The following is a 21,728-nucleotide window of genomic DNA, read 5'->3' on the forward strand; positions in this document are numbered from 1 at the left end:
TGCAGTCACCGCAATCCTTCCAGCGGAAGCTTTGAGCTTAACCAGCAGAAACGTTCTTCTCCAAATTAAAAACCAAACCACACAAACAGATATACTATGGAAAATGTGTTAAATGCTGATGAAGCAATTGGGAAATTAACTCCTCTGCCTGTAGATATTTGTGGCTTCCTTCCAGACCTTTATTCTATGCACAAACACACGCATATTTTTTCAAAAGATGGATCACACTGGGTGTCTGTAACCTATATTTTCACTTTATAATGGAATGACAACAGGCCTCATGCAGCAAGCACCCCTTACATCCCAAGCTAAGTTTCTTTGCTAAGTTCTTAGCATTACATCATTAAATTTTCAAAGCATCCCCATGAAATGGGTTTTACTGTAATTCTTTTTTCTTTTTATGGCTGCACCTGTGGCATATGGAAGTTCCCAGGGTAGGGGTCAAACCAGAGTTGCAGCTGCCAGCCTACGCCACAGCCACAGCAACACCAGATCGGAGGCACAACTGTGACCTACTCTTCAGCTTGCGGCAACGCTGGATCCTTAACCCGCTGAGCAAGGCCAGGAATCGAACACACATCCTCATGGATACTAGTCAGGTTCTTAACCTGCCAAGCCACAATGGGAGCTCCAAGTTTTACTATAATTCTGCTTTTAAAGATTAAAAAGTCAGGCCTCTGGAGGAAGTGACACGACCATAATCACACAGCAAGTGACTGGCGAGTGCAAAGTTAAACCCACATCTAAACTGTCTCCCACGTCTGGAATTTTGATGGTGATGGCAGCATAGGAGAAATAACGGCTGACAGGTACTGCGCTTGTCCTATTGGCCAAGCACAGTCCTAAGTGCGTGTGTCAGGTTGTTTACAATAGAAACAACTCTGTGAGGCATGTCAGCCTCGAACTCTCCATACAGTGCTGTGCTGACTCTCTGCCTCCTGGCAGCAAGTGTGTCTCAGCCAGAACTGAAATCACTTCTGACTTCAGAGTCTGGCTCTTGACAACTAACACTGCTTATTTTCCCAGGCCCATCTATATGTCTCTTTTTTTTTAACGGTCACATGCTCTAGAATTACAGGGCTGCATCCAAATCTATCGAATCAGCTTTTTTTTTTTTTTTTTTTTTTTGTCTTTTTTTTAGCTATTTCTTGGGCCGCTCCTGCAGCATATGGAGGTTCCCAGGTGAGGGGTCGAATCAGAGCTGTAGCCACCAGCCTACGCCAGAGCCACAGCAACGCGGGATCCGAGCCGCATCTGCAACCTACACCACAGCTCACAGCAATGCCGGATCGTTAACCCACTGAGCAAGGCCAGGGATCGAACCTGCAACCTCATGGTTCCTAGTCTGATTCGTTAACCACTGCGCCACGACGGGAACTCCCTCGAACCGGCTTTTTTTATCATTGAATGTCAGGTTGTTTCTCATTTTGAAACATAAATGTGTAATGAAACCCTGTGGGCAGGAAATACGTGCCTCAGCTCATTTCCTGTGATACATTCCATTTGAGGAATTTCTGGTCAAAGGATATATACGTTAATGCATTTCCCTTCCGAAAGTGTGTATGGGTTTCTACTCCTTTGCTCTGGAAGCATCTAAGCATAGTCACATCCTTGCCTCTCACCAGGGCTGCACTGTCAATATTTTAATCTTCCCAAGAAGATAAATGAAAGTGATATGTTATTATGACATGAAAATTACATTTTTTGCTTCTTTTGTAAATTGCCTGTTCATGTTGTTTGCCTGTTTTCTATTGGGGTGTTAATACATTTTTCAACTTCTTATGGACTCTATAAAGAATTCTGGACCTCTTTATATAAAGGAGGGTAAAATCTAGGTTATAAATATGATTTCCTACTTTTTAGCTGCTGTTATTTTTATGGTATTTTTGACATGAAGAACTACGTTCCCTACATCAAACTATTAGTCATATTTTTGTTGTCTATTTTGTTTCTTCAAAGGTTGTATGCCACTTATAGCTATTATAAAATATTGGTTAGGTTCCTTGTATTGTACAATAGATCCTTATAGCTTATTTTATACCTAAGATTTGTACCCCTTAACCCCCCCCCCTTCCCTCTCACCACTGGTAACCACTAGTTTTCTCTCTATGTGTTGGCTTCTTTTTTGTTATAGTCACTAGTTTGTTGTATTTTTTAGATTCCATACAGTATTTTATTTGCCTATTTCACCTAGCATAATACCCTCTAAGTCCATCCATGCTGAAAAAAAGAATTTCAGTCTTTTTATGGCTGAATAGTATTCCAATGTGTGTGTACACACACATACACACACCCCACATATCTATTCATCTGTTCATGGACACTTAGGTTGTTTCCATGTTTTAAACCACTGATCTTTTACTTTACAGTTTGAATCTTTGATAGTATTCAGCAAGACCTTCCTACATCCAGATTTTAGATATGGTTACCTATATTCTTATTATTACAATTTTTCTTTATCCAGCTGTATATTATCTTAACCGAAGGGCCCAAATTAATTTTTGTTATATTATTAATTCTTTTGAGACCATGTATCAAAGAGTCTTTAGAAGTTTGAAATCTGTCCATCATAAATAAAGTATTTTTATGTACTAGCACCTGTATTAGTAGGCTTTCAAATTTTAATTACTGGAGCTTTATAATGCAGTTTAAAACATGAAATATAAGTCCCTTTATCCTTTTTTGGAAAATCGTTATTATTCACACATTTTTATAGGTGCTATTTGGAAGCATTTTCTGTCAATTCCGTGAATTATTTCTGTTGTTTTAAATTTGTACATTGGTTTTAGACCCTTTCTTTATGTCCTGACCAGAAACTGCAGTTCAGTTATTTTAACATCATAAAACTAAATGACAGAAATCCAAATAGCTAATAAACATATTAACATGTGGGAAACCTGTTAGGAATCAGGAGAATCCCGATTTAAACCCCAGCGGAAGACCATTACACACTCACCAGATTGGCAGACGCCACAAGGTTAGTTAAGGCCAACTGTGAGTAAGGAGGCTGAGCAAAGTGGACTCTGCTGCATCATGGTTCAGACTGTTAATTGGTACAACTACTTTGGCAAATAGCTTGGCATTATCCAGTACGTGCGAAGATGCACAGCCTCCCCAGCACCTCCCTTCCCAGAAATGAACCCTAAGAATGTGTATACTTAGGGGAGTCTTACATGTGCATCATTGTTCAAAATCCTCCAAACCAAAAATAACTCAAATGGCTGTTAACCATAGGAAAGGTAGGTAGATTACAGTGTATTCCTGCAGCTCTGAGTGTGAATACGCTACATGCAGCAAGTTGGATGAATTTTATACACACAGTGTTGAACAACAAAAGCAAGATACAAAAGAAAATACAGAGTAAAATTTAACATACACAGATAAAGACATGCACCAACACACATACCCATGTTACAGATACACATAAAAACATATTTTTATATATACATCTGTTATATACAAACATACATATATGTTATATCATGTATATACACAACATACATTAACATATATAACACTAAGATAGGCAACACTAAGCCATTGCTTAACAATGCATATACAGAGAGTAAATCTATGTAGAAAGGCAAGAAGAAAATTCTCAACATAAAGCCAGGTTACTTCTCTGGTTGGAAACAGAACAACACCCAGTTGTGGGTCAGCATTCTAGGTCGTAATCTGTGTAGAGTTATGTGGCCATTTATCACTGCTCGTTAAATTCTTCTTTTAGGTTTTATTTACTTTTTTGAAGTAGGTATAGAAATACCTTAAAAACCAAACAAAACACTCGATGGCTTTTTTGAAGGAAATCTAGTCCCTTTCCACCTCTATTTGTCCTGTCTTGGGAGTAAAGGGTCCTCCTGCAGGTTGATGGAAGCCCTCAGCGTCTCCTGCTCTGGCTCCTCAGCTCTTTGAGGGCTCAGAGGATGACCCATCCGTTATGCTGTTGTACGTTGTCAACATGTTTTTTCTTAGTGTTCTTCCGAAATGCACGGAGCATACCATGAGCACGTGCTGAATGAATGCAGGCATATTCAGTGTCTTCGTGCTGGGGCACAGAAAAAGCAGAAAAGGATCATGCTCGTATCAACTCCAAGGGTGGCCCAAGACGACGGAACATACAGCTTTTTATAGAGGCATGTTGATCCTGTTAGCTATTTTCTTAGCGCAATGGTCTGTTTATCCTTCCGAGTTCTCTGCAGCTTCTCTGAGATGTCTGTCACCTGTCACCCGGAGGGATGTGTCCGCTGACTTGCTGTGAGAGGCTGATAAAGAAAAGCAGAGTTACAGTCTCCTCCGTCCAGTCTGCGGGGGGACTGTGGGGCCACGGCCATTACCTCCCAAACTGGGTGGGGAGCTATGACTTGCAGAAAGAACGTGGTGATGCATGAAAGGTGAATTCACCAGGGAAAGCAGCTTCCTTAGTTCCGCTACAGTGGCTTTTTACAGGCAGGGTCCATCCTGGGCGTTGGGATGGTGACATTCTCTCTAATTGGATGCTGCCCACAGGGCTTTACTTGGAACTTGAGTGCACTGGGAAGGACAAACCTGTAGGCAGGTCCCACATCAGACCATGCTCATTTGTCCTGAGCCAGCGTTTTACTACCAGGGTCTTGGGTCAAGTGTGCAGCTTTTGGCTAGGTAAAATTCCTGTTGTTGAGTGTATTTGTCTCTCTGGGAGAGTGCCCAAGTGTTTGAATACTTTCCAGGCACTATGCTGAGATCTAAGCATGCATGATCTCATTTAATTTATCACCTCTGTAAAAATGACCTTCTTAGTCCGACTTTGCTGATGAAGATCCTCAAACTCATCCCACCGACGCCTTTAGAGGTCACAGCACATAGTGAAGGCGGGTTTGGACCCAGACAGCCTGGTTTCAGAGCTCATATTGGCATCCCGTGCTTGATTGATTAACTCAGTGTTGTTTCATTCATTCCATTTCTGTTGAGGGACTCTAAATGCCAGGTTCAATACTGGACAAGCAGGCGGATAAGAGACCTGCCTTGCTTTGTACTTCATTCTAGAGTTAGGTATGTTCTGGGTAGAATATCTAGGATCTAGAAGGCTCTTAATGTGTCACGGCGCTTAGAAAACCCATCACTGGATATCTCCACCAGAGCAACATTGACTGAGGTTCTGCCTCCCACTGGAGTCAATTCAAAGAACTGTGGTCCAACACGCATGCCCCACATCTGGTGTGAAACTGTATCTCTCAGAATGCTTCCCATCACCCCTCCCTCACCCGGAGCAGCAGGCTACAAATGCTGCCCCTGATGCTTCAAGAAGACTGTGAGATGGAGAGCCAGTCCCAGTAGTGGGAGCGCATTCTCAACATCGTTGGCAGCGGTAACAGGCATTTACGTCCTGACCACCCGCTTGCAAATCAAGACAAGGAATAACATCTTCTCAGACCTCTTGCCTTCAGAATCAGTCACATGGTTGGGGCCTGATGGGATCCCATTTTTCCCAAGTGCATGTTCTCAGTAAGAGAAGAATTTGGCCATTAAGGCCTGTGCCTGCCGCTGCACGTTGGTTGATGAATGAGAGAGATTCGAAAATTAGCCATTTTTGCCTGCAGTGAGCAATCTAGCCCTGGATGCTAAATGCCCATAAAAGTGTTGATACCCTTTTCCCTGGTAATTTGCCTCTAGAGGAACATGTTGAGAAGATAGATTTGTTCATATCTCAGGGAGCAAAGCTGACCTAACTTTGCTGTGTTTTTCAGCACCCGAGATGTTCAGCTCCAGAAGAGAAGCAGGCTACTCCTTTGCTGTTGACTGGTGGTCCCTGGGAGTGACGGCATATGAGCTACTGAGAGGCCGGGTACAGTAGGATTCCATTCCTCTTGGGTTTCTCTTCCGGCAAGTTCCGTTTTTAGAAGGAAAGAATGGACTTTTCATTTCTGCTAAAATCAGGTAGTTTGAGAGGTGAAGGCAGCTGTGCCATGTGCTGCTTGGGATTTTTGCACATCTTAATTCAGCCTCCTCCTTGGGGGACCAGGCGTGTGAGCTGACCTTAAATTATGCAGATAAAATTAAATGAACATGAGGGATATTATTAACTCCCAGAGAAGGGAAATCAATACCCCTCACTCCCTTTCTTGTTTAAATATACCTGTTTGTTTAAAGAAAATCATTTTGCAGCCGCAGTACAGGACTCAGATGCAGACACACACCCCCAGGCGAGTGTGAATTATTAATACAACACAATTCATGCCCTGTCTTGTTGATTCCTGTCTTTCAGTTAGCTCTCAGGTTCAGTGTCAAATTAGGGTCATTTCATTTTTAAGGAAATCTCCCTTAAACTCAGCCAATGCCTGGGAAAAATTTTGCTAAGAAACAGTTCTTTCTCCCTCCCATGTCGTGCACCTCGTGGTAGTTCCCTATGATTGGGTGTAACTGACAATGTATTAACAAGGCCAGGTTTTTGTTTTCTTCTGCTTCGGAAAGGTGAAGAAACGCTTCCATCAGATACCTGAACTTATACACACGATTTAAGTTGGGTGTTACCAGTCACTCGGCTGCAGTGGCCATGAACCCCAGACCTTATTCAGCTCAGAGCTGAAGCTTTTCCCTTTGACCAGCCTCTCTTTGCCCCACCCTCAACCTGTGGCAGCTACCTTTCCATCTCTCCTTCTATGAGTTTCATTTTTTTTAAATATTCTGTGTATAAGTGATATCATGCAGTATTTGCCTTCTCTGCCTTATTTCACTTTCCCAATTGGACTCCAGGTCTATCCATCTTTGTTGCAAATGGCAGGATTTCCCTTGTTCTTATGGCTCAATAATATTCCGTTATTCAGATGTATTATGTATGAATATATATTACATGTTATTTATACTGTTCCATTGTTCATTTATAATATATCCCTGTATAGATGGATAATATGCAGAAATACCTATGACACCATATAATGTATAAGCATATATTATATGTGTCTGTGTATGGATATATACACGTGTGTGTGCGTGTGTGTCTATTACTATATCACGTACCACACATCTTCATTCAAGTGTTGGGCACCTAGGTTGTTTCTGTGTCTTGGCTACTGTGACGAGCGCTGCAATGAAGATGGGAGTGCAGACTCTTTTTTCGGAAGCACAGGTCGAACTTCTGTTAGAAAAATGCTGTGGCTCCCCAGTGTGTCACATATGCCCACTCATACACACACACCTGTTCCCCTCCCCCGCCCCCACTGCACCCACTCCCACTTCACACCCTTTAGCTTGGCCTTCTTTGCCCTTTAGAACCAGACTTGCTTTTCAGATTTTGCTTCCTCAGGAAGGGCCCTGAACTCACGTCAGCATCTGGACTTCCTCCTCTCTTGAGTTATCCCTGGGGGCTTTTTTCCCTCTTGTTCCTTTGCCTATAAAGAGATATCCTACAGGCAACCCTGGTCTTTAAAACATCACTCTGAAAAAATGTGGAAATTGCTAAGTTGAGTTTGAATAAAGTTAAGGATACGTCTTAATGGTAGCATTCTTTGGAATTCTTCATCTCATGTGTATGGACCTTTTCTAAGAAAGGACAGACTATGAGAGGATCCCAAATTTCTTTTTCAGAGAAGGGCTTTCTTGGGGTCTTTTCATATTCAAATCCTACCCATTCTTTGAGGCCCATGATGGCAGAGCCCCTTCTCTGAAGTTGCTTTCTTTGGTCTCTCTACCTAAAGGGAGCCTCTCTCTCCCAACTATTTATGTACTTTCACTCTTAGAACCCTTCTTTATTTATTTAAAGTTATTGGAAAATACAGAAACGCATGGAAATGAAGGCAAAAGTCAACCCTATCCTCTCGAGCAAAGAGAATTCCTACTGAAGAAGTTAAATCTTCCTTTGACCGTTCGGCCTCCTCTTCCAGAATTGACAGCTTGCTGTATTCACTTCCAACCCTCTTCTGTTTGTATAAGGGTAATCTGTTTTCACCTACACACATGCACAGTATTGTCGTTGTTAGACAAGTTTTTTCACTGAAGATAAAATTTAGAACATTAGAACATCGAGATCTATTTTTGAGATTAAATGCGTTTTGTAAGTGTAGGACCCCCGTGTACATTTTTCCAGCTATATCAACCCTTTATCTCCTCTGTGTAGTCAGATTGTAAATTTATTAAAGGCAAAGGCAGTGTTTTATACAGTTTCATATTATCCACAGTATTTTAACTTCAAATAGGTATGTAGCAAATGCATGTAACTGCAGAGAGAAACAAGTCACTACAAATCAATTCTGACACATTCGCAGACTCACCAAGGAGGTTGCATGTAGTTATCTTTCAAAATATAGCTCATCAGAAGAAATGAAATGCTAACCTTTAATTACGACGAGCAACACAACTAAACCACAGAAGGGTGCTCAACAGTAATTTCCTTCACCTGCACGAATTGTGATTTACAGAAAAAGATGTGCTTCCAATGGAAATGAGCCTGAGACACCCCTGTAGTTTCTGAGCTTGACCGTGCTCTGGATGCACAAGTGGGTCCCTTAGCCCTTAGGCTGCTTTGTCCTCTCTCCGAGGCAGGGTCTGCGTCTTCTCTGGTTGTGGGCTATCCCTAGTATTAGCTTACCATAGAGACACGTGTCCTTTTGCACTAACTGTACACACTTAGCTGCCACTCTTTTGCTTTTGTGCTCCTGAAATAAGACTCTAATCACAACACCTCATTTTGCCCATCTAACATTTTCTTTTTCCCTCCGTGTTTATTCTTTACATCTCATTCTTAATTTATATGCCACCCTAGAATTGCTTGCTATATCCTGTCATTGCACACTGTCATCTTTCTAATAGCATGTATCCCACTGATGAGTGTGTGTGTGTGTGTGTGTGTGAGCATGTGTGCATACAGTCTTGTTAACTATTTATGGTTCCACTGAGTAGACTGTAGGCTGTACCAGTGTAGGAATCCCATCTGCCCCATTTTCACTCTAGGCCCAGCACCCCACAGAGGTATGGAACATTGCAGGCATTCAACCAATACTTGGTAAAAAAAAAAAAAAAAAAAGCAAGTATACAGTTGTTGATGGCTCAACATGGATTTTAAAATTCAGCACTAAAAATGTAAATTATAATATAAGACAAAGGCAATCTGACTATTTTTAACAAGTCAGCAGCCCATGAGGTTTAAAAAATTTTATATACATATATATTAAATTCAGTCATAAGGCCTTCTAAAGTAAGTGGGGAAAAAAAGCACAACATATTTAAATCATTTGCTTGTGGCACTCAATTTATTAGTTTGTCAGAACATTTTTAGATACCTCAGAATCGGGTTTAGAAACATCAATGAATTAAAGAAAAAATAGAAGGAAGAAAAAATATGTGTGCCCACGCAGATAACCCTGGAAGCTTGAATGTGTCAAAACAGCCCCAGCTCTTAATGGCAAACATGCAGAGAATCACCTGCAGTGACCGGCAGTGCCCCCCGGCTTGCAGTCATGAACACTGAGGATGCTGATAAAGCACCCAGCCCTGCTTTTCTGATATTGGGTTACAAGGATGATTTCCACTACATCATCACTGAGACAAATGAATTAACTATGATCCTTTGTTCCATCTGGAGGGAAGAAAATATGTGGCAGGTGACTTGAGACCTTGCATTGAAAAAAAATAGTTTGGCCAATGTCCTTTTTAGGGAGTCAGACCCGAACCCTTCCTGGTTGCCTGGGTAACGCTGCTGGCCTCCAATGTGGAGCCTTCCTTCCCATCCCTCTACTGATGGCTCATCTTGCTGGTCCCCATTTACCTTTATATCCGCCATTCTTTTTACCCTTATGTCAATGATAATAAAGGCCTCTCTCCTGCATCGCGTCTGATATGTATTAGCCACCCTGTTGTGGCCTTTGCATGTGTTATGTCATTTAATTTTCCCAACAATCTCCTAAGGTGATTAACTTGATTATTTTATTTATTTATTTTTCTTATCAAGTAGTCTTAATGATAATCAGTTGTTATTTCCCCAATACATTATTTTTTTTCTACTGTACAGCGTGGTGACCCAGTTACACATACATGTATACATTCTTTTTTCTCACATTATCAAAACTTTCCTTAAAAAAAGACACATGCATCCACATGTTCATTGCAGCACTATTCGCAATAGCCAAGACATGGAAACAACCCAAATGTCCAATGACAGGTGATTGGATTAGAAAGATGTGGGTATATATACACAATGGAATACTACTCAGCCATAAAAAAGAACAAAATAATGCCATTTGCAGCAACATGGATGGAACCAGAGACTCTCATCCTCAGTGAAGTAAGTCAGAAAGAGAAAGGCAATTCATTTTAAAGAAGGAGCTTCATTTTACAAATGAAAGAACTGAAACTCAAATTGAGCGATCCAGTTTAGTGCTCAAATTCTTTTGCCTTCAGAGCTCAAACACTTAATTACATCATGTTACCCTTTAATATTGATTATAACGAGGAAAAAATTAAACTCCCCCGTTTCTCCCAAGGTGGTTCATCAGTCCACAGTCATTTATCAAGTGTGTTGAAAAAACCAGGCATTTAATAAATGCTCGTATTTGTATTAACTGTCCTATGGTGGTTAATCTAATATAAAAATTTTGTTCCTTGGACAAAAAGGTAATGAGCACTTAGCAGGTGCTAGGTCCCCTGGGCAAAACTGTGAATATGATGTTACCTCTGGCTCACAGTTCACATAGCGACCACCCCCGGGCGAGTACCTTATGAAATAGAGAACTCAATGTAGGTAAAGGCTGCCCTCTAGTGGATATTTCTGAAAACTACTAATTAAGCCACTGTTTCAATTTCTTTTTCCCCCAACTTAAAACTATAGAAGAACCTGGTTCTTGAAAGAAAAAAGTCCTTTTGCTTCATCATAAAATTCTCCACTCCACTCCCTAGAACAAGCAGCACATAGCATTTAGGACTGGTCTTGAAGTTTTCTGCAACCTTCTACCCTGAACTTAGTTGTTATGACTCAAATAAGTAAAAGAGGTATGTTTATGGTAAAACTCTGGATCTCTTTACAATCGACACTTTAATAACAATTTTTTAAACTTTCACTTACTGAGCGTTAAATAAGAGTTTTGTAAACTTCCATTTACTGAGCACTTATCCAATATTTTATGTAAATACTTCCATCCATTACCTTATAAAACAATTCCAAATTGACATCCCAAAGATGGATTTAGCCCACGGAAATGTTTCCTTAGACTCAGAGGAGCCACCAGCTTTTAAAAATCCTGAGATTTCACAAGAAGCTATAGATTTCTGGTATCTTTTTTAAAAAGTAGGATATCTGGCAACAGTACAAAATATATACTTTTGTATATAGCAACACAACACTCAGCTGAAGGGGATTTGAAAATGATACTGAGATTTTCCTGGTTGAAAATTTAGCTTGGAAACATTTGCAAGAAACATCATTTCTCCTTTAACCCTATAAAGATGAAGACCCTTATTTCTTGTCTCCTTTAAGAGACCGTATCACATTCGCTCCAGCACTTCCAGCAAGGAAATTGCACACATGTTTGAGACGGCGCTTGTGACTTACCCTTCTGCCTGGTCACAGGAAATGGTGTCACTTCTTAAAAAGGTAAAAAGGACAAATGCATGACCAAAGGAGGTGGGGGGAGCGGAGAATAAAATAAAGCATGTGCTCTGGTGTGAAGTTAGGAGTTAAGTTTGTAGTCATGGCAGTATCCATTTCGGGAATAGGTTTTGCAGCTGATGGCTTTCAACTACAAGGCGGCATTGATAAGGTATCGCATGTGTCCTCTTGAATGTCCCAAAGGCATCCCAAACCCAGTGTGCCCTACATGGAGTTCCTGAGCTCTCTGTATCCCCGGCTTCCTCCAGGGTCCCGCCTCTGGGTAACTGAGACGTCGACCCACTTAGAAAAGCCAGAACTGGAAATCCTGCATCACTCCCATGCTGGCCCATCACCACATTCCAATTTGACCTTTGAACTATCACTTGGCTCTGTCACTTCCCTCCACGTCCACTGCCAGCTTCCCAGGCCTACTGCCAGCGAGGCTTGCCTTTGAACCGGTTTGCCTCTGTGCACTTTTGCACATCCATTCCCTCCTCCACGCTGCCCCACGGGGGTCTGTTCAAGGCAAAGGTCACTGTCTTCTCACTGTTCTTAGAATGAAGGTCAAAATCACGGGTATGGTTTACAGGTCCTGACTCCTCTCAAGTCTTATTTTGGACTTTGGTCCCCCTTTTGACTACATGCAGACTGCTTTGGCCTTCTTCTTCTCCCCCCCCCACCCCCACCCCATCTATCCATCTCTCACCACTGGGCCTTTGCACGTGCTAGGCTGGCTGCCTTGAACATTGCCCCCATCCCCAGCTCTTCCGGCTCCCTCCTTTAGATCAACACTGCCCAGTGTGATTCTCTGGCTGGTTCAGGTCCAAGAACTACTTGCCACGGGTCCATGAGAAGTATAGAACTTGAGAGGAGCATTTCAAACCCTTTATAGCCATTTGATACTGCTGGTGCCTTGAAGCACGTGGTCAGTGAACTCACCTCGTGGATCAGGGTACAAGCCTAGGGGGTGACGTCAGACACAACTCACAAGACCCACACAGCACGGAGTTACTAGCCACGCAAAAGAACATCACATGTCAGTTTCCGTGGGGTGGAAATTAAAACCAACAAGCAGAAATAACTGGCCCTTCTGCACAGTTTGAGAAACACAACATTAGCTCTCAGCACAGGTACCCTTCCTCGGAGAGCCTCGCTCTGCTGTCAGCTCACAGAGCACGAACTTCCCTTCATCATGTTTTTCACAATGTGAAATAGTGCATCGCATGTGTGTAGCTCTTGGGCCAATGTCCACTGTTCTGCAAGCTGCCTGAGAGAGGGACCACGTCCGGCTTGTTCGCCATGGTGCCCTCAGCACCTAACGCAGAGCCTGACAGGTGGTAGAGTTTGGGATTTTGAGGCCCACGGTTTTCATGGGGTTTTCAAGATGCCCGTGTCCACGAGGAGGAAGGACAATTGGGGCAGGAGCTCCATCATGTGGAGTGAATAACGATATGAAAGAAAGACTGAGGAGCCCAGGAGGACTGGCTTGGCTTTTCTCTGAAGAGAAAAACGCCCAGGTGGTAGTTGGTCAAGGACCAGAGCTCGGGGTGGAGGACCCGAAACCTACGTCTCTGGTCTGTGGGTCAAGAGTCCTGCTTTAGAAGAGGGATGTTGCCATCGGTGATGTCGGAGACAAAGATCAGGGGTCACTTTCCATAAGCGCATTTTTCTTAGTCCCTTCACCCCCAAAGTGCACCCTGGTGACCCAGGCTTGTCACCTGCAGGCCCGTTTTCAGGTGGACCCACAGGGTTGACAGACATCACGTCAGCTCAAGAATGGTAAAGGGAGGAAAAACCCTTCCATCTCAGTTCATAAAACCCAGAACAATCACGGTTCCCTTAAGTGACACCTTATCGGGATCACCCCAAGGATATTTTCATTAGTTGTACAAATGGCGAACGTTTTTAGGGTGCCATGAATTTCATCTGTAAGGACCGATGTGCCTTTCCCACCCGGGAAGAGCAGACCTTGTCGTCGTGGCTTTGGGTACACGACCTCATTTACTCCTAGCTAAGTCTTAGGAAACAGGCGAGGTCCCTCTTCTGTAGATGGCTCAAGTGAGGCTTAGTCTACCCGTCATTATTAGGTTGGGGAAGCAGGGCTCAAAGATATATTCGACACAGTAGGACAAGCTGCTTTCACTCGCAACATCGCGAAGCCCAGCTCAGCGTGCATTCCGACCCCTCCTTGTCTGGGTTATTTGTCCAGGGGGCCAGGGCAGCAGAAGAGTGGTGCCTTGCTTCCCTCCATCCTATCCTTGAAAATATGTCATGGGCTCGGTATGATCCCTGTTGCCCTCCAAGTTCTGAGCTTCCTTGTGATCCTTATACTGGTGTTCCATTGGCAGCTACTGGAACCCAACCCAGACCAACGGTTTTCTCACTTGTCTGACGTCCAGAACTTCCCGTATATGAGTGATGTGAACTGGGATGCAGTTTTGCAGAAGAGGCTCACCCCAGGATTTATTCCCAACGTGAGTCAATCCTAACCAACCCAAGGTACCCAGCATTCAATGCACATTGTTCTCTGTGCCAGATACACACGTGCTCTTGCTAGGTAACCATGCCGTGTTGTGAGACGGCCAGATTCCTACTTTATAAATGAGAAAACAGAGGCAGTCACGCACAGGGTAAGTTGGCCCCCAAAGAGCCACAGCTCGCAGGTGGCCGTGCTGGGATTCGAATCTAGGTCTGTGTCGGCAGTTCTAGCTCTTAACCCCTTCCTGTGGGTCACTTTTATTGGCAAGAAGCCCCGATGCTACCAAGAGTCATTTCCAAGAATCTGCTAATTTTTTAAAAAAAGGTTTTCTCTGATTCCAAAGATGTGGAATTGTGTATCCACGGAGTTTTCTGTGAGTCAAAGATGAGAGGCTGTTGGATTTGGGGTGGGTGTGTGTTTTACCACTCACCCCTCTCTCTCTGGTAGTTCTGGTGGGGACCATATTCACAACGGCTAAAAGCCAGAGAGAAACGGACCCCAGCAGACGCACCTGCCAAGAAACACCTGTGGCCTCCTGCGATCTGCTGGAAAAAAAGCCAGATCCGGAAGCTCTGGCCAAGGGACCAAGCCCACGCGAGGCCTCTAGCTCCTTTCGTCCCACAGCCTGATTCTAACATTCCATCACGGGTAGACGGAAGGGATGACGGGCTCTGAAAGGGGATGGAAGAGACAGTTCAGAGTTTTCTGTCCTTAAGCCCAAGCCAGGCGCCTGCAGTGGGTGTGTGGGGGTGTGAGCCTTCCTGTGCAAACAGCAGATGGGGAGGTCGGGGCAAAGCAGGAGATGTGAGAAAGCAGTGGGGCCTTCTGGAGGGGGGATTGCTGCCTCCTGGGGCAACAGGAGGGGGGGTCCTACCTGGCCACTCCACAGGGTCCGGCAGGGGCAGCTGGCACCGTGGGCAATGTGTGATGCCCTGGAGATCTGGGCACCTCCTGTTGTTTCTGCTCCTCCACGCCCTCATCACTGCCGCCTGGGGGACCGACTATGTGCTGTTGTCTGACTTAATTATGAATCAGAATCATCTGGGCAACTTGGTAGACATGCAGTTTCCGAAACACTGATTCTGGAGGTCTGACTGGGGAACTGGGAATCCAGGCAAACTACTTGGGTGATTCTGATCTGCCCTTGAACCCACTTCGAGAAGCACAGCCCCAAAGGGCAAAGTTGAGAAGAAGACTGATGGTAGGATTTCCTTTCCAACTCACAGAGGGCCCCTGGGGAGTTTAGAAAACTAAAGAAAACCCAAAATCAAAGAACGCGAAAAAACAAGGCTGGCGATAAATCATCTAAAAGTCAAGTGGGAATCCCAGCTTGTTATTCTTGGAGCGGCCCCTGCAGGACCCAGTGTTATTCTCCTTATTTAGACATCGGTGTATTTTTAGAAAGGTACAGGAATCTAAGGAGCCAGCCATCTGTCTTCCTTGCAGAAAGGCCGGCTGAATTGCGACCCCACCTTCGAATTGGAAGAGATGATTTTGGAGTCCAAGCCTCTTCACAAGAAGAAGAAGCGTCTGGCCAAGAAGGAGAAGGAGCTGAGGAAACGTGACTCAGCTCAGGTACCTCAGCGCCCCGGGATCTTCCGGGTGGCCACAATGTGGTGGGGGCTTCTGCAGGGAGGTCATTCCACCGGAACTGGCCGCTCTGGGGCTCTGGGGAGGCGCTGAGCACCCCAGCTTCTGAGAGGGCAGAGAGGGGTGGCCCTAGGGGCCCCGGCAGCAACATTTCACCTGTGCGCTTTCTCCTCCATCTCTTGGAGGGTTAACTTGATTCACTTCTCGCCCTCTCCCAGCTCTCAATTCAAAATTTGCCATCACCTGGGAAGAGACTCTGGCTTGCTAAGCCTAGGTCAGGTGGCCACACCCTTAAAATGATGGGGAATGGGCTGGTTCTAAACATGGTAGAGTTCCCACTGTGACATGGTGGGTTGAGGATCCAACTGCAGCAGCTCAGGTCACTGCAGAAGCGCAGGTTCTATGCCTGTCCAGAGCAGTGGGCTAAAGAAGCTGTGATTCGGATTCAATCCCTCACCCAGGAACATCCATATGCCATAGGTTTGGACATTAAAGGTCACATTTGCCACACCGCCCCCCACACACACCGCCTTCTAGGAATCTCTGGGAGCAGCCAACCCTAGAGGGGGTCTTATCTTTGCCACAAGCAGAATCTTGTGATATCAGGGCTAGAGGAAGTAGGGAGTGTTTATTCACAGAAAAGATGGAGTTCTTACATGGTTGAGCACTATTGCTGAATTCCAGGCTGGGTCAAGTTAATTTTGTAACGACATTATTCTCCGTCAGAGGTCAGATTTCAATACAGTAACTTGCAGGAGCTCAGTTTGTACCTGTGGGTTCTATGTATTATAATGATGGGGACATAACAGACATTCACTTTGCCTCTGAGGGCCATTCATTCATCCAGTCATTCACCCACCTCCCTGTCCACTCAACCACTGGTCATCCGTTCTTTCATCCGTCCATCCGTCCATCCCTCCATCCCTCCATCCCCCTAGCCCTTCATCCCTTATTCCTCTATCCTTCCATCCCTTCATCTCCCCAGCCCTCCATCCCTCCTGCCATCCATTTATTTAGGTTACTTTTATTGAATCCCTATTACCTGCCACATTCTGTGCTGCATACTGGAGGGAAATATGGATGATAAGATATAATTCCTGCATTCACTGACATCCCTGTGCTTGAAGATTACGTAGTCTCGAAGTAAAAATAGCTCTGCAAACAAATAAATATCCTCAATGTCACTCAATTCTCTAGGCCTCAGGGGCCATGGTACCCTTTCATGGTCAATTAGCATCTGTTTGTCCACAGAACTGGCCTCTTACCAGATTCTCATCCTTAAGTGTTTCCTAGGGCCCTCCAAGGAATGCTTGGCTTGCCACCAGCCCATCTTGCTTGTTGCGTTTCACTCCACCGCCTTCCTTGTAAGGATCTGTTCTTCTTCCTGTGATGACCAGCTGGCTTCTCCAAGCCGGCTCCTCTGTTAACGGGCTCCTCTGTTAACGGGCTCCTCTGTTAACGGGCTCCTCTGGTAACGGGCTCCTCTGGTAACGGGCTCCTCTGGTAATGGGCTCCTCTGGTAACGGGCTCCTCTGGTAACAGGCCCCCAAGAGAGCCAAGCACAAGACCTCATCCCTAAGATTCCTCACGTTTCCAAGAGAACAGCAATGTGTGACTTTTTGCCATACCTCCCCAAACCTTGTCCTCTGCTATTCTTCACCTCCCTCCAAACCCTCTACAGCTCCATTCCACATTCCCAGGGGGAAAAAAAAATACTCCAACCACGATAGGCCCTGCAAGCGTCTAACCCTCAGAGCTGCAAGTTTTGCTCTTGTTTGGCCCTGGCTCTTCCCTTCCCTGGGATGCCTCCTCCTGGTCTCTCCCTTAGTGGACGTCTTTCCTTCCTTCCTGCCCTAAATGCCACTTCATCCAAGATGAGATATGCTCACCATCATTTTCTTTCTCAGCCCCTGTCTTTGCCTCCTTTATGACACTAACATGGCTTATAAATATTGTACTTACACGTTTGTATTTCTTTTTCTATGGCTTCTTTCTGATGTTAACCCTGACGGTTCCTGCTGCTGCTTAGGTTTCTGTTGAGGGTAGGAACTTGTGTCACCAATTCGCTCTGGTTTCTCCTGATCTTATAGCCCCGGTTGAAAAATAAGAAGGATTTTGCTTCAAAACAAAGAGTAGTCTTCCCCCAAAGAAGAATCGGGAAGATGGTGAATCTCAAAATAGCACTGTGTCTCTACCCGAGGATTTTAAAACGTGAGGCTCAGTCTTAGCAGCTCATTGTGTTATCATCGTTTTTGCGTGTTCATTCATCTGAATCGGGGGGCGTGACCTGGGCATCCGGGCCTTTTTAAGTTCCTCGGGTGATTCAGGTATGCAGCTGCGATTACTGTCTACAGCTGCAGAATCCGGGATGTGATCAGGTTGAGTGAAAACACTAAAGTTTTCCTTTTCCCCCATGTCTCAGTTTCCTCATTTATAAAATGGAGTTAGGGAGTTCCCATCGTGGCTCTGTGGAAATGAATCTGACTAGCATCCATGAGGATTCAGGTTCGATCCCTGGCCTTGCTCATTGCCGTGAGCTGTGGTGTAGGTCGCAGACACAGCTCGGATCCCGCATTGCTGTGGCTGTGGTGTAGGTTGGCAGCTATAGCTCCGATTCGACCCCCAGCCTGGGAACCTCCATATGCCTCGGGTGCAGCCCAAAAAAGGCAAAAAATAAAAAATGAAATGGAGTTAGTCTTGGTAGCTACTTCATAGACTGCTCTGAGTCAGTGAGCACATGTCTGCCGAAATGTTAGCCACTGCTATGTTTTACTTCCCCATTCCTGAGTTCTAACATCCTTCTTTTCCTGGCTCTGGTTCATGCTCTCGGCAGAAGCCCCTGCTGCTTCTGTGTTTCCAGAATACTCTGCACTCAATCCCTCTCTGCTTATCAATCCCTTTTAAGAACCTTCCAGGCTGCCTGCTATGGAAGCAAATGACCTAAATCCCCTTTCCTACCCGCTGAGATTTCCACCTGCCCAAACCCTTCAGCTACCTCTGCTGCCACCCCCACACCAGTCAAATCCCTGAGAAGCACACGCTAAGGTTTTTAACCAATAATTCTCTTCTCAAGCACAAAAGCCCCAACTGCTTTCCCTCCATCTCTCTTTCTGGCTACCCCTACTGACCTGACCATGTTGCTGCCCTTCTTAAACCTTTCCAACCAAAGCGGAGGACAGAGGACAGGTTGCATGGGAGCCCTTAGTTGAGGGGGGGGTCTCATAGGGTCTTCAGTGACACAGCACACACTCCCCTTGGAGTGTGCATTTTATGTCTTCATTTAAATAAGAGTTACGTGACAGAGAAAAAAACTCAAGTGCATTGCTGCATTTGATTACAATCCTGATTTTTAATGTTAAAATATTTTAAAATGTTAATCTTGTAAATATTTTCAGAGCTTTTATATAAAATTTTGTTTATGTATTTGTTTATATTATATATTTTGCCTGTTAAATGTATAAAAATACATACACATATGTACATAAATTATGCATATGTATAAAATATATACAAACATAAATTATATAAACATGTTCAAACATTATGTAATATTGTTTATTTATATCTTTATGTAATATTTTAATGTTAAAAATATTTTTTAGGAGTTTTCATTGTGACTCAGTGGAAACAAACCCCACTAGTATCTTGGAAGACCCGTGTTCGATCCCTGGGTTCTCACTGAGTGGGTTAAGGATCCGTGCTGCTGTGAGCTGTGGTGTAGGTCTCAGACATGGCTCAGATCTGGTGTTGCCACGGCTGTGGCATAGGCTGGCAGCAGTAGCTCCAATTCAACCACTAGGTTAGGAATTTCCATATGCCCTACCTGTGGCCCTAAAAAAAATAAGCAAAAAAAAAAAAAATGTTTTCTAAAATCCTGGGGTAAAGCTGTAGCTCCAAGGAGCTCTATCAGACCTTATTCATTCTGTAGCTTCATGTCCCCCAAGACTGATACTGGAAGCCTTCATGTTACACACACCCTAGTTTGAGGATAAGAGTGACCTGCAATGGAGACTTCTTCTTGCCTTTGTTTTGCTTCCCTCCCCTCTTTTCTGAAAATTTATTTCCCTTTTATAGTTTACTTTTCTATCACTTAAATATTTGTTCAGGAAAGAAAAAAAGCACCCTTCATTACTTGAAGACTTAGTATTTTCTAATTACTAGATTTAAAAACAAAATGAATCAGTGATTTTTTTCCTTGGAGAAGAATATTTTTCATCGGAAGTAATTTGGAAGTATTCTGTTACAGACTTTTAAAGCACTTGACCTGAGGCTGACACTGTCCTGAGCCTGATGATTATCCTTTCTTTGAGGTTAAATTTTCTTATTACATGCAGAAAAGTCATCATGAGATATAGACAGCCAGACAGTGGAGTGGCAAAGCAAATGCTTGGCAAATCTGTGAGAAAGTCATGAAGGCTGCTCACCACAACTGAAGTATAGCCCATCAACCCCAGTGCAGTTAAGAGGAACGTTTCATTAGAATTCAGTGCAAAGAGATGTTTCTGAGCTGCTCATTGAGTCCAAGTAGAACCCAGTTTTGTGTGCCAGATGCATGCTGATGTCAGTCAACCAAACTGTTGAGTTTAGAGCAGAGTCAGATTTATTGCAGGGCCAAGCAAGAAAAACAGGTAGCTTGGGCTCAAAAGACCCAAACTCCCCAGTGGCTTTCAGGCAAGGGTTTTGGTTTTTGTTTTTCTTTTTATGGCCACACCTGGGCATATGGAAATTTCCAGGCTACCGGTTGAATCAGAGCTGCAGCTGCAGGCCTACACCACAGCCACCGCAATGCCAGATCCGAGCCACATCTGCAAACTATGCTGCCAGATCCTTAACCCACTGAGCGAGGCCAGGGATTGAGGCCACATCCTCACAGACACTATTTTGGGTTCTTGACCTGCTGAGATACGATGGGAACTCTGGACAGGGGTTTTTAAAGACAGTGTTAGGGGAGTGGATCATAGGGTGCCTGATCAGCTCATGGACTGGTTGGTGGAGAGGTAGCAGGGTGATGTTTCTGGAATCTCAGCCTTCCAGTTCCAACCAGTCTGGGGTCTACGTGCCTGTGGCCACCATCCTCCACCGGGGAAAAGGTTTGAGTCTCTACCAGACAACTCAAAGGTGTGCAGCAAGTTGTGGTCTATATCCTTCAGGAGGAACTGAGTCCTATGACTCTCTGTTCTGATCGTTAACTGCCGGAGCCTCCTCTTAGGAGCTGGGGAAGGCCTAGGAGACAGAATCCCTTCTTTCCTGAAAACAAGGAGCAGGGGACACAGAGGGACTTCATACCCAGGAAGGCCCGACAGGGTTCTGCCTGGTTCCACTCCCCCACTTTTCTCTGATATTCCTCAATCCCGAGGGGAACAAGGGCAGGACAAGAAAGGGAATACAACTTTGGACAGAGAGGTTAATCCTAAACTTGACCAGGAAATTCTGTTTTAGAGGGACTCACTTTCAGAACCTCCAACCCTTTTACATAAGGGCCAGGACATGAAAAGGAAGTAGGTGACCAGCTCAATAAACCCTTGTCCCCACCTGCCTTGAAGCCACGTTTCCTCTCGGCTAAATGGCTGAAAGATATCAAGCTCATAACCCATAACAGGTCTTCCTTGCTCCCTCATTGTGGGGAGCAGAGAGCTGACATGCTTTTCCTGTTTCTTTTTTATTTGCTCCTCTCTTAATCTGGCTGGGGTGTGGCTCCTGCTACGCACTTGCGATCATGTGCATCTAGAAGAGACGGTGGTCTTCCATGCTTTGGGCCACTCACTGAACAGACATTCAATGGATTTTCAGTTCTTTGAGGATCTTCATTGGTTTGCTAACTATACCTCTATTTTTTCCCCACTTGTTTCCCTGAAGAAGTGCCTTCTTCAAGAGCACCTTGAATCTGTCCAAAAGGAGTTCATAATTTTCAACAGAGAAAAGTGAGTAACTCCTGGAAGAACAGCAGTTCAGGGAATGATGGGAGTGTTTCAGCCAGACCTGATTTGCAACGCTTTAATATATTTTTTTAACCTTTTTTCTTTCTACTTACAAAATGATGCATATCCCTAACAGAAAATAGTGAACATTCAGAAACCTTTTTTTTTTCCTCCTACAGGAGATTTC

General features: G+C 44.3%; 1 protein-coding gene across 9 annotated transcripts in view; it reads left to right on the forward strand.

Moving 5' to 3' along the window:
• The window catches only part of STK32A (serine/threonine kinase 32A), a 141,304-nt gene that overhangs the window by 115,833 nt on the left and 3,743 nt on the right, over positions 1 to 21,728 (forward strand). For all 9 annotated transcript variants that reach the window (XM_085014963.1, XM_085014964.1, XM_085014968.1 and 6 more), the window contains 5 exons: positions 5,724 to 5,821; positions 11,441 to 11,557; positions 13,903 to 14,028; positions 15,480 to 15,608; positions 21,480 to 21,544. In XM_085014963.1, coding sequence (XP_084871089.1) covers positions 5,724 to 5,821; positions 11,441 to 11,557; positions 13,903 to 14,028; positions 15,480 to 15,608; positions 21,480 to 21,544 — 535 coding nt within the window. The remainder of the gene's footprint in view (positions 1 to 5,723; positions 5,822 to 11,440; positions 11,558 to 13,902; positions 14,029 to 15,479; positions 15,609 to 21,479; positions 21,545 to 21,728) is intronic.

The sequence above is a fragment of the Sus scrofa genome, chromosome 2 (assembly GCF_054392235.1).
Source record: "Sus scrofa isolate SSC_HxYL_T2T_F1_AM1 chromosome 2, Sscrofa_HxYL_maternal_Yorkshire_Landrace_v2.0, whole genome shotgun sequence".
Taxonomy (NCBI): domain Eukaryota; kingdom Metazoa; phylum Chordata; class Mammalia; order Artiodactyla; family Suidae; genus Sus; species Sus scrofa.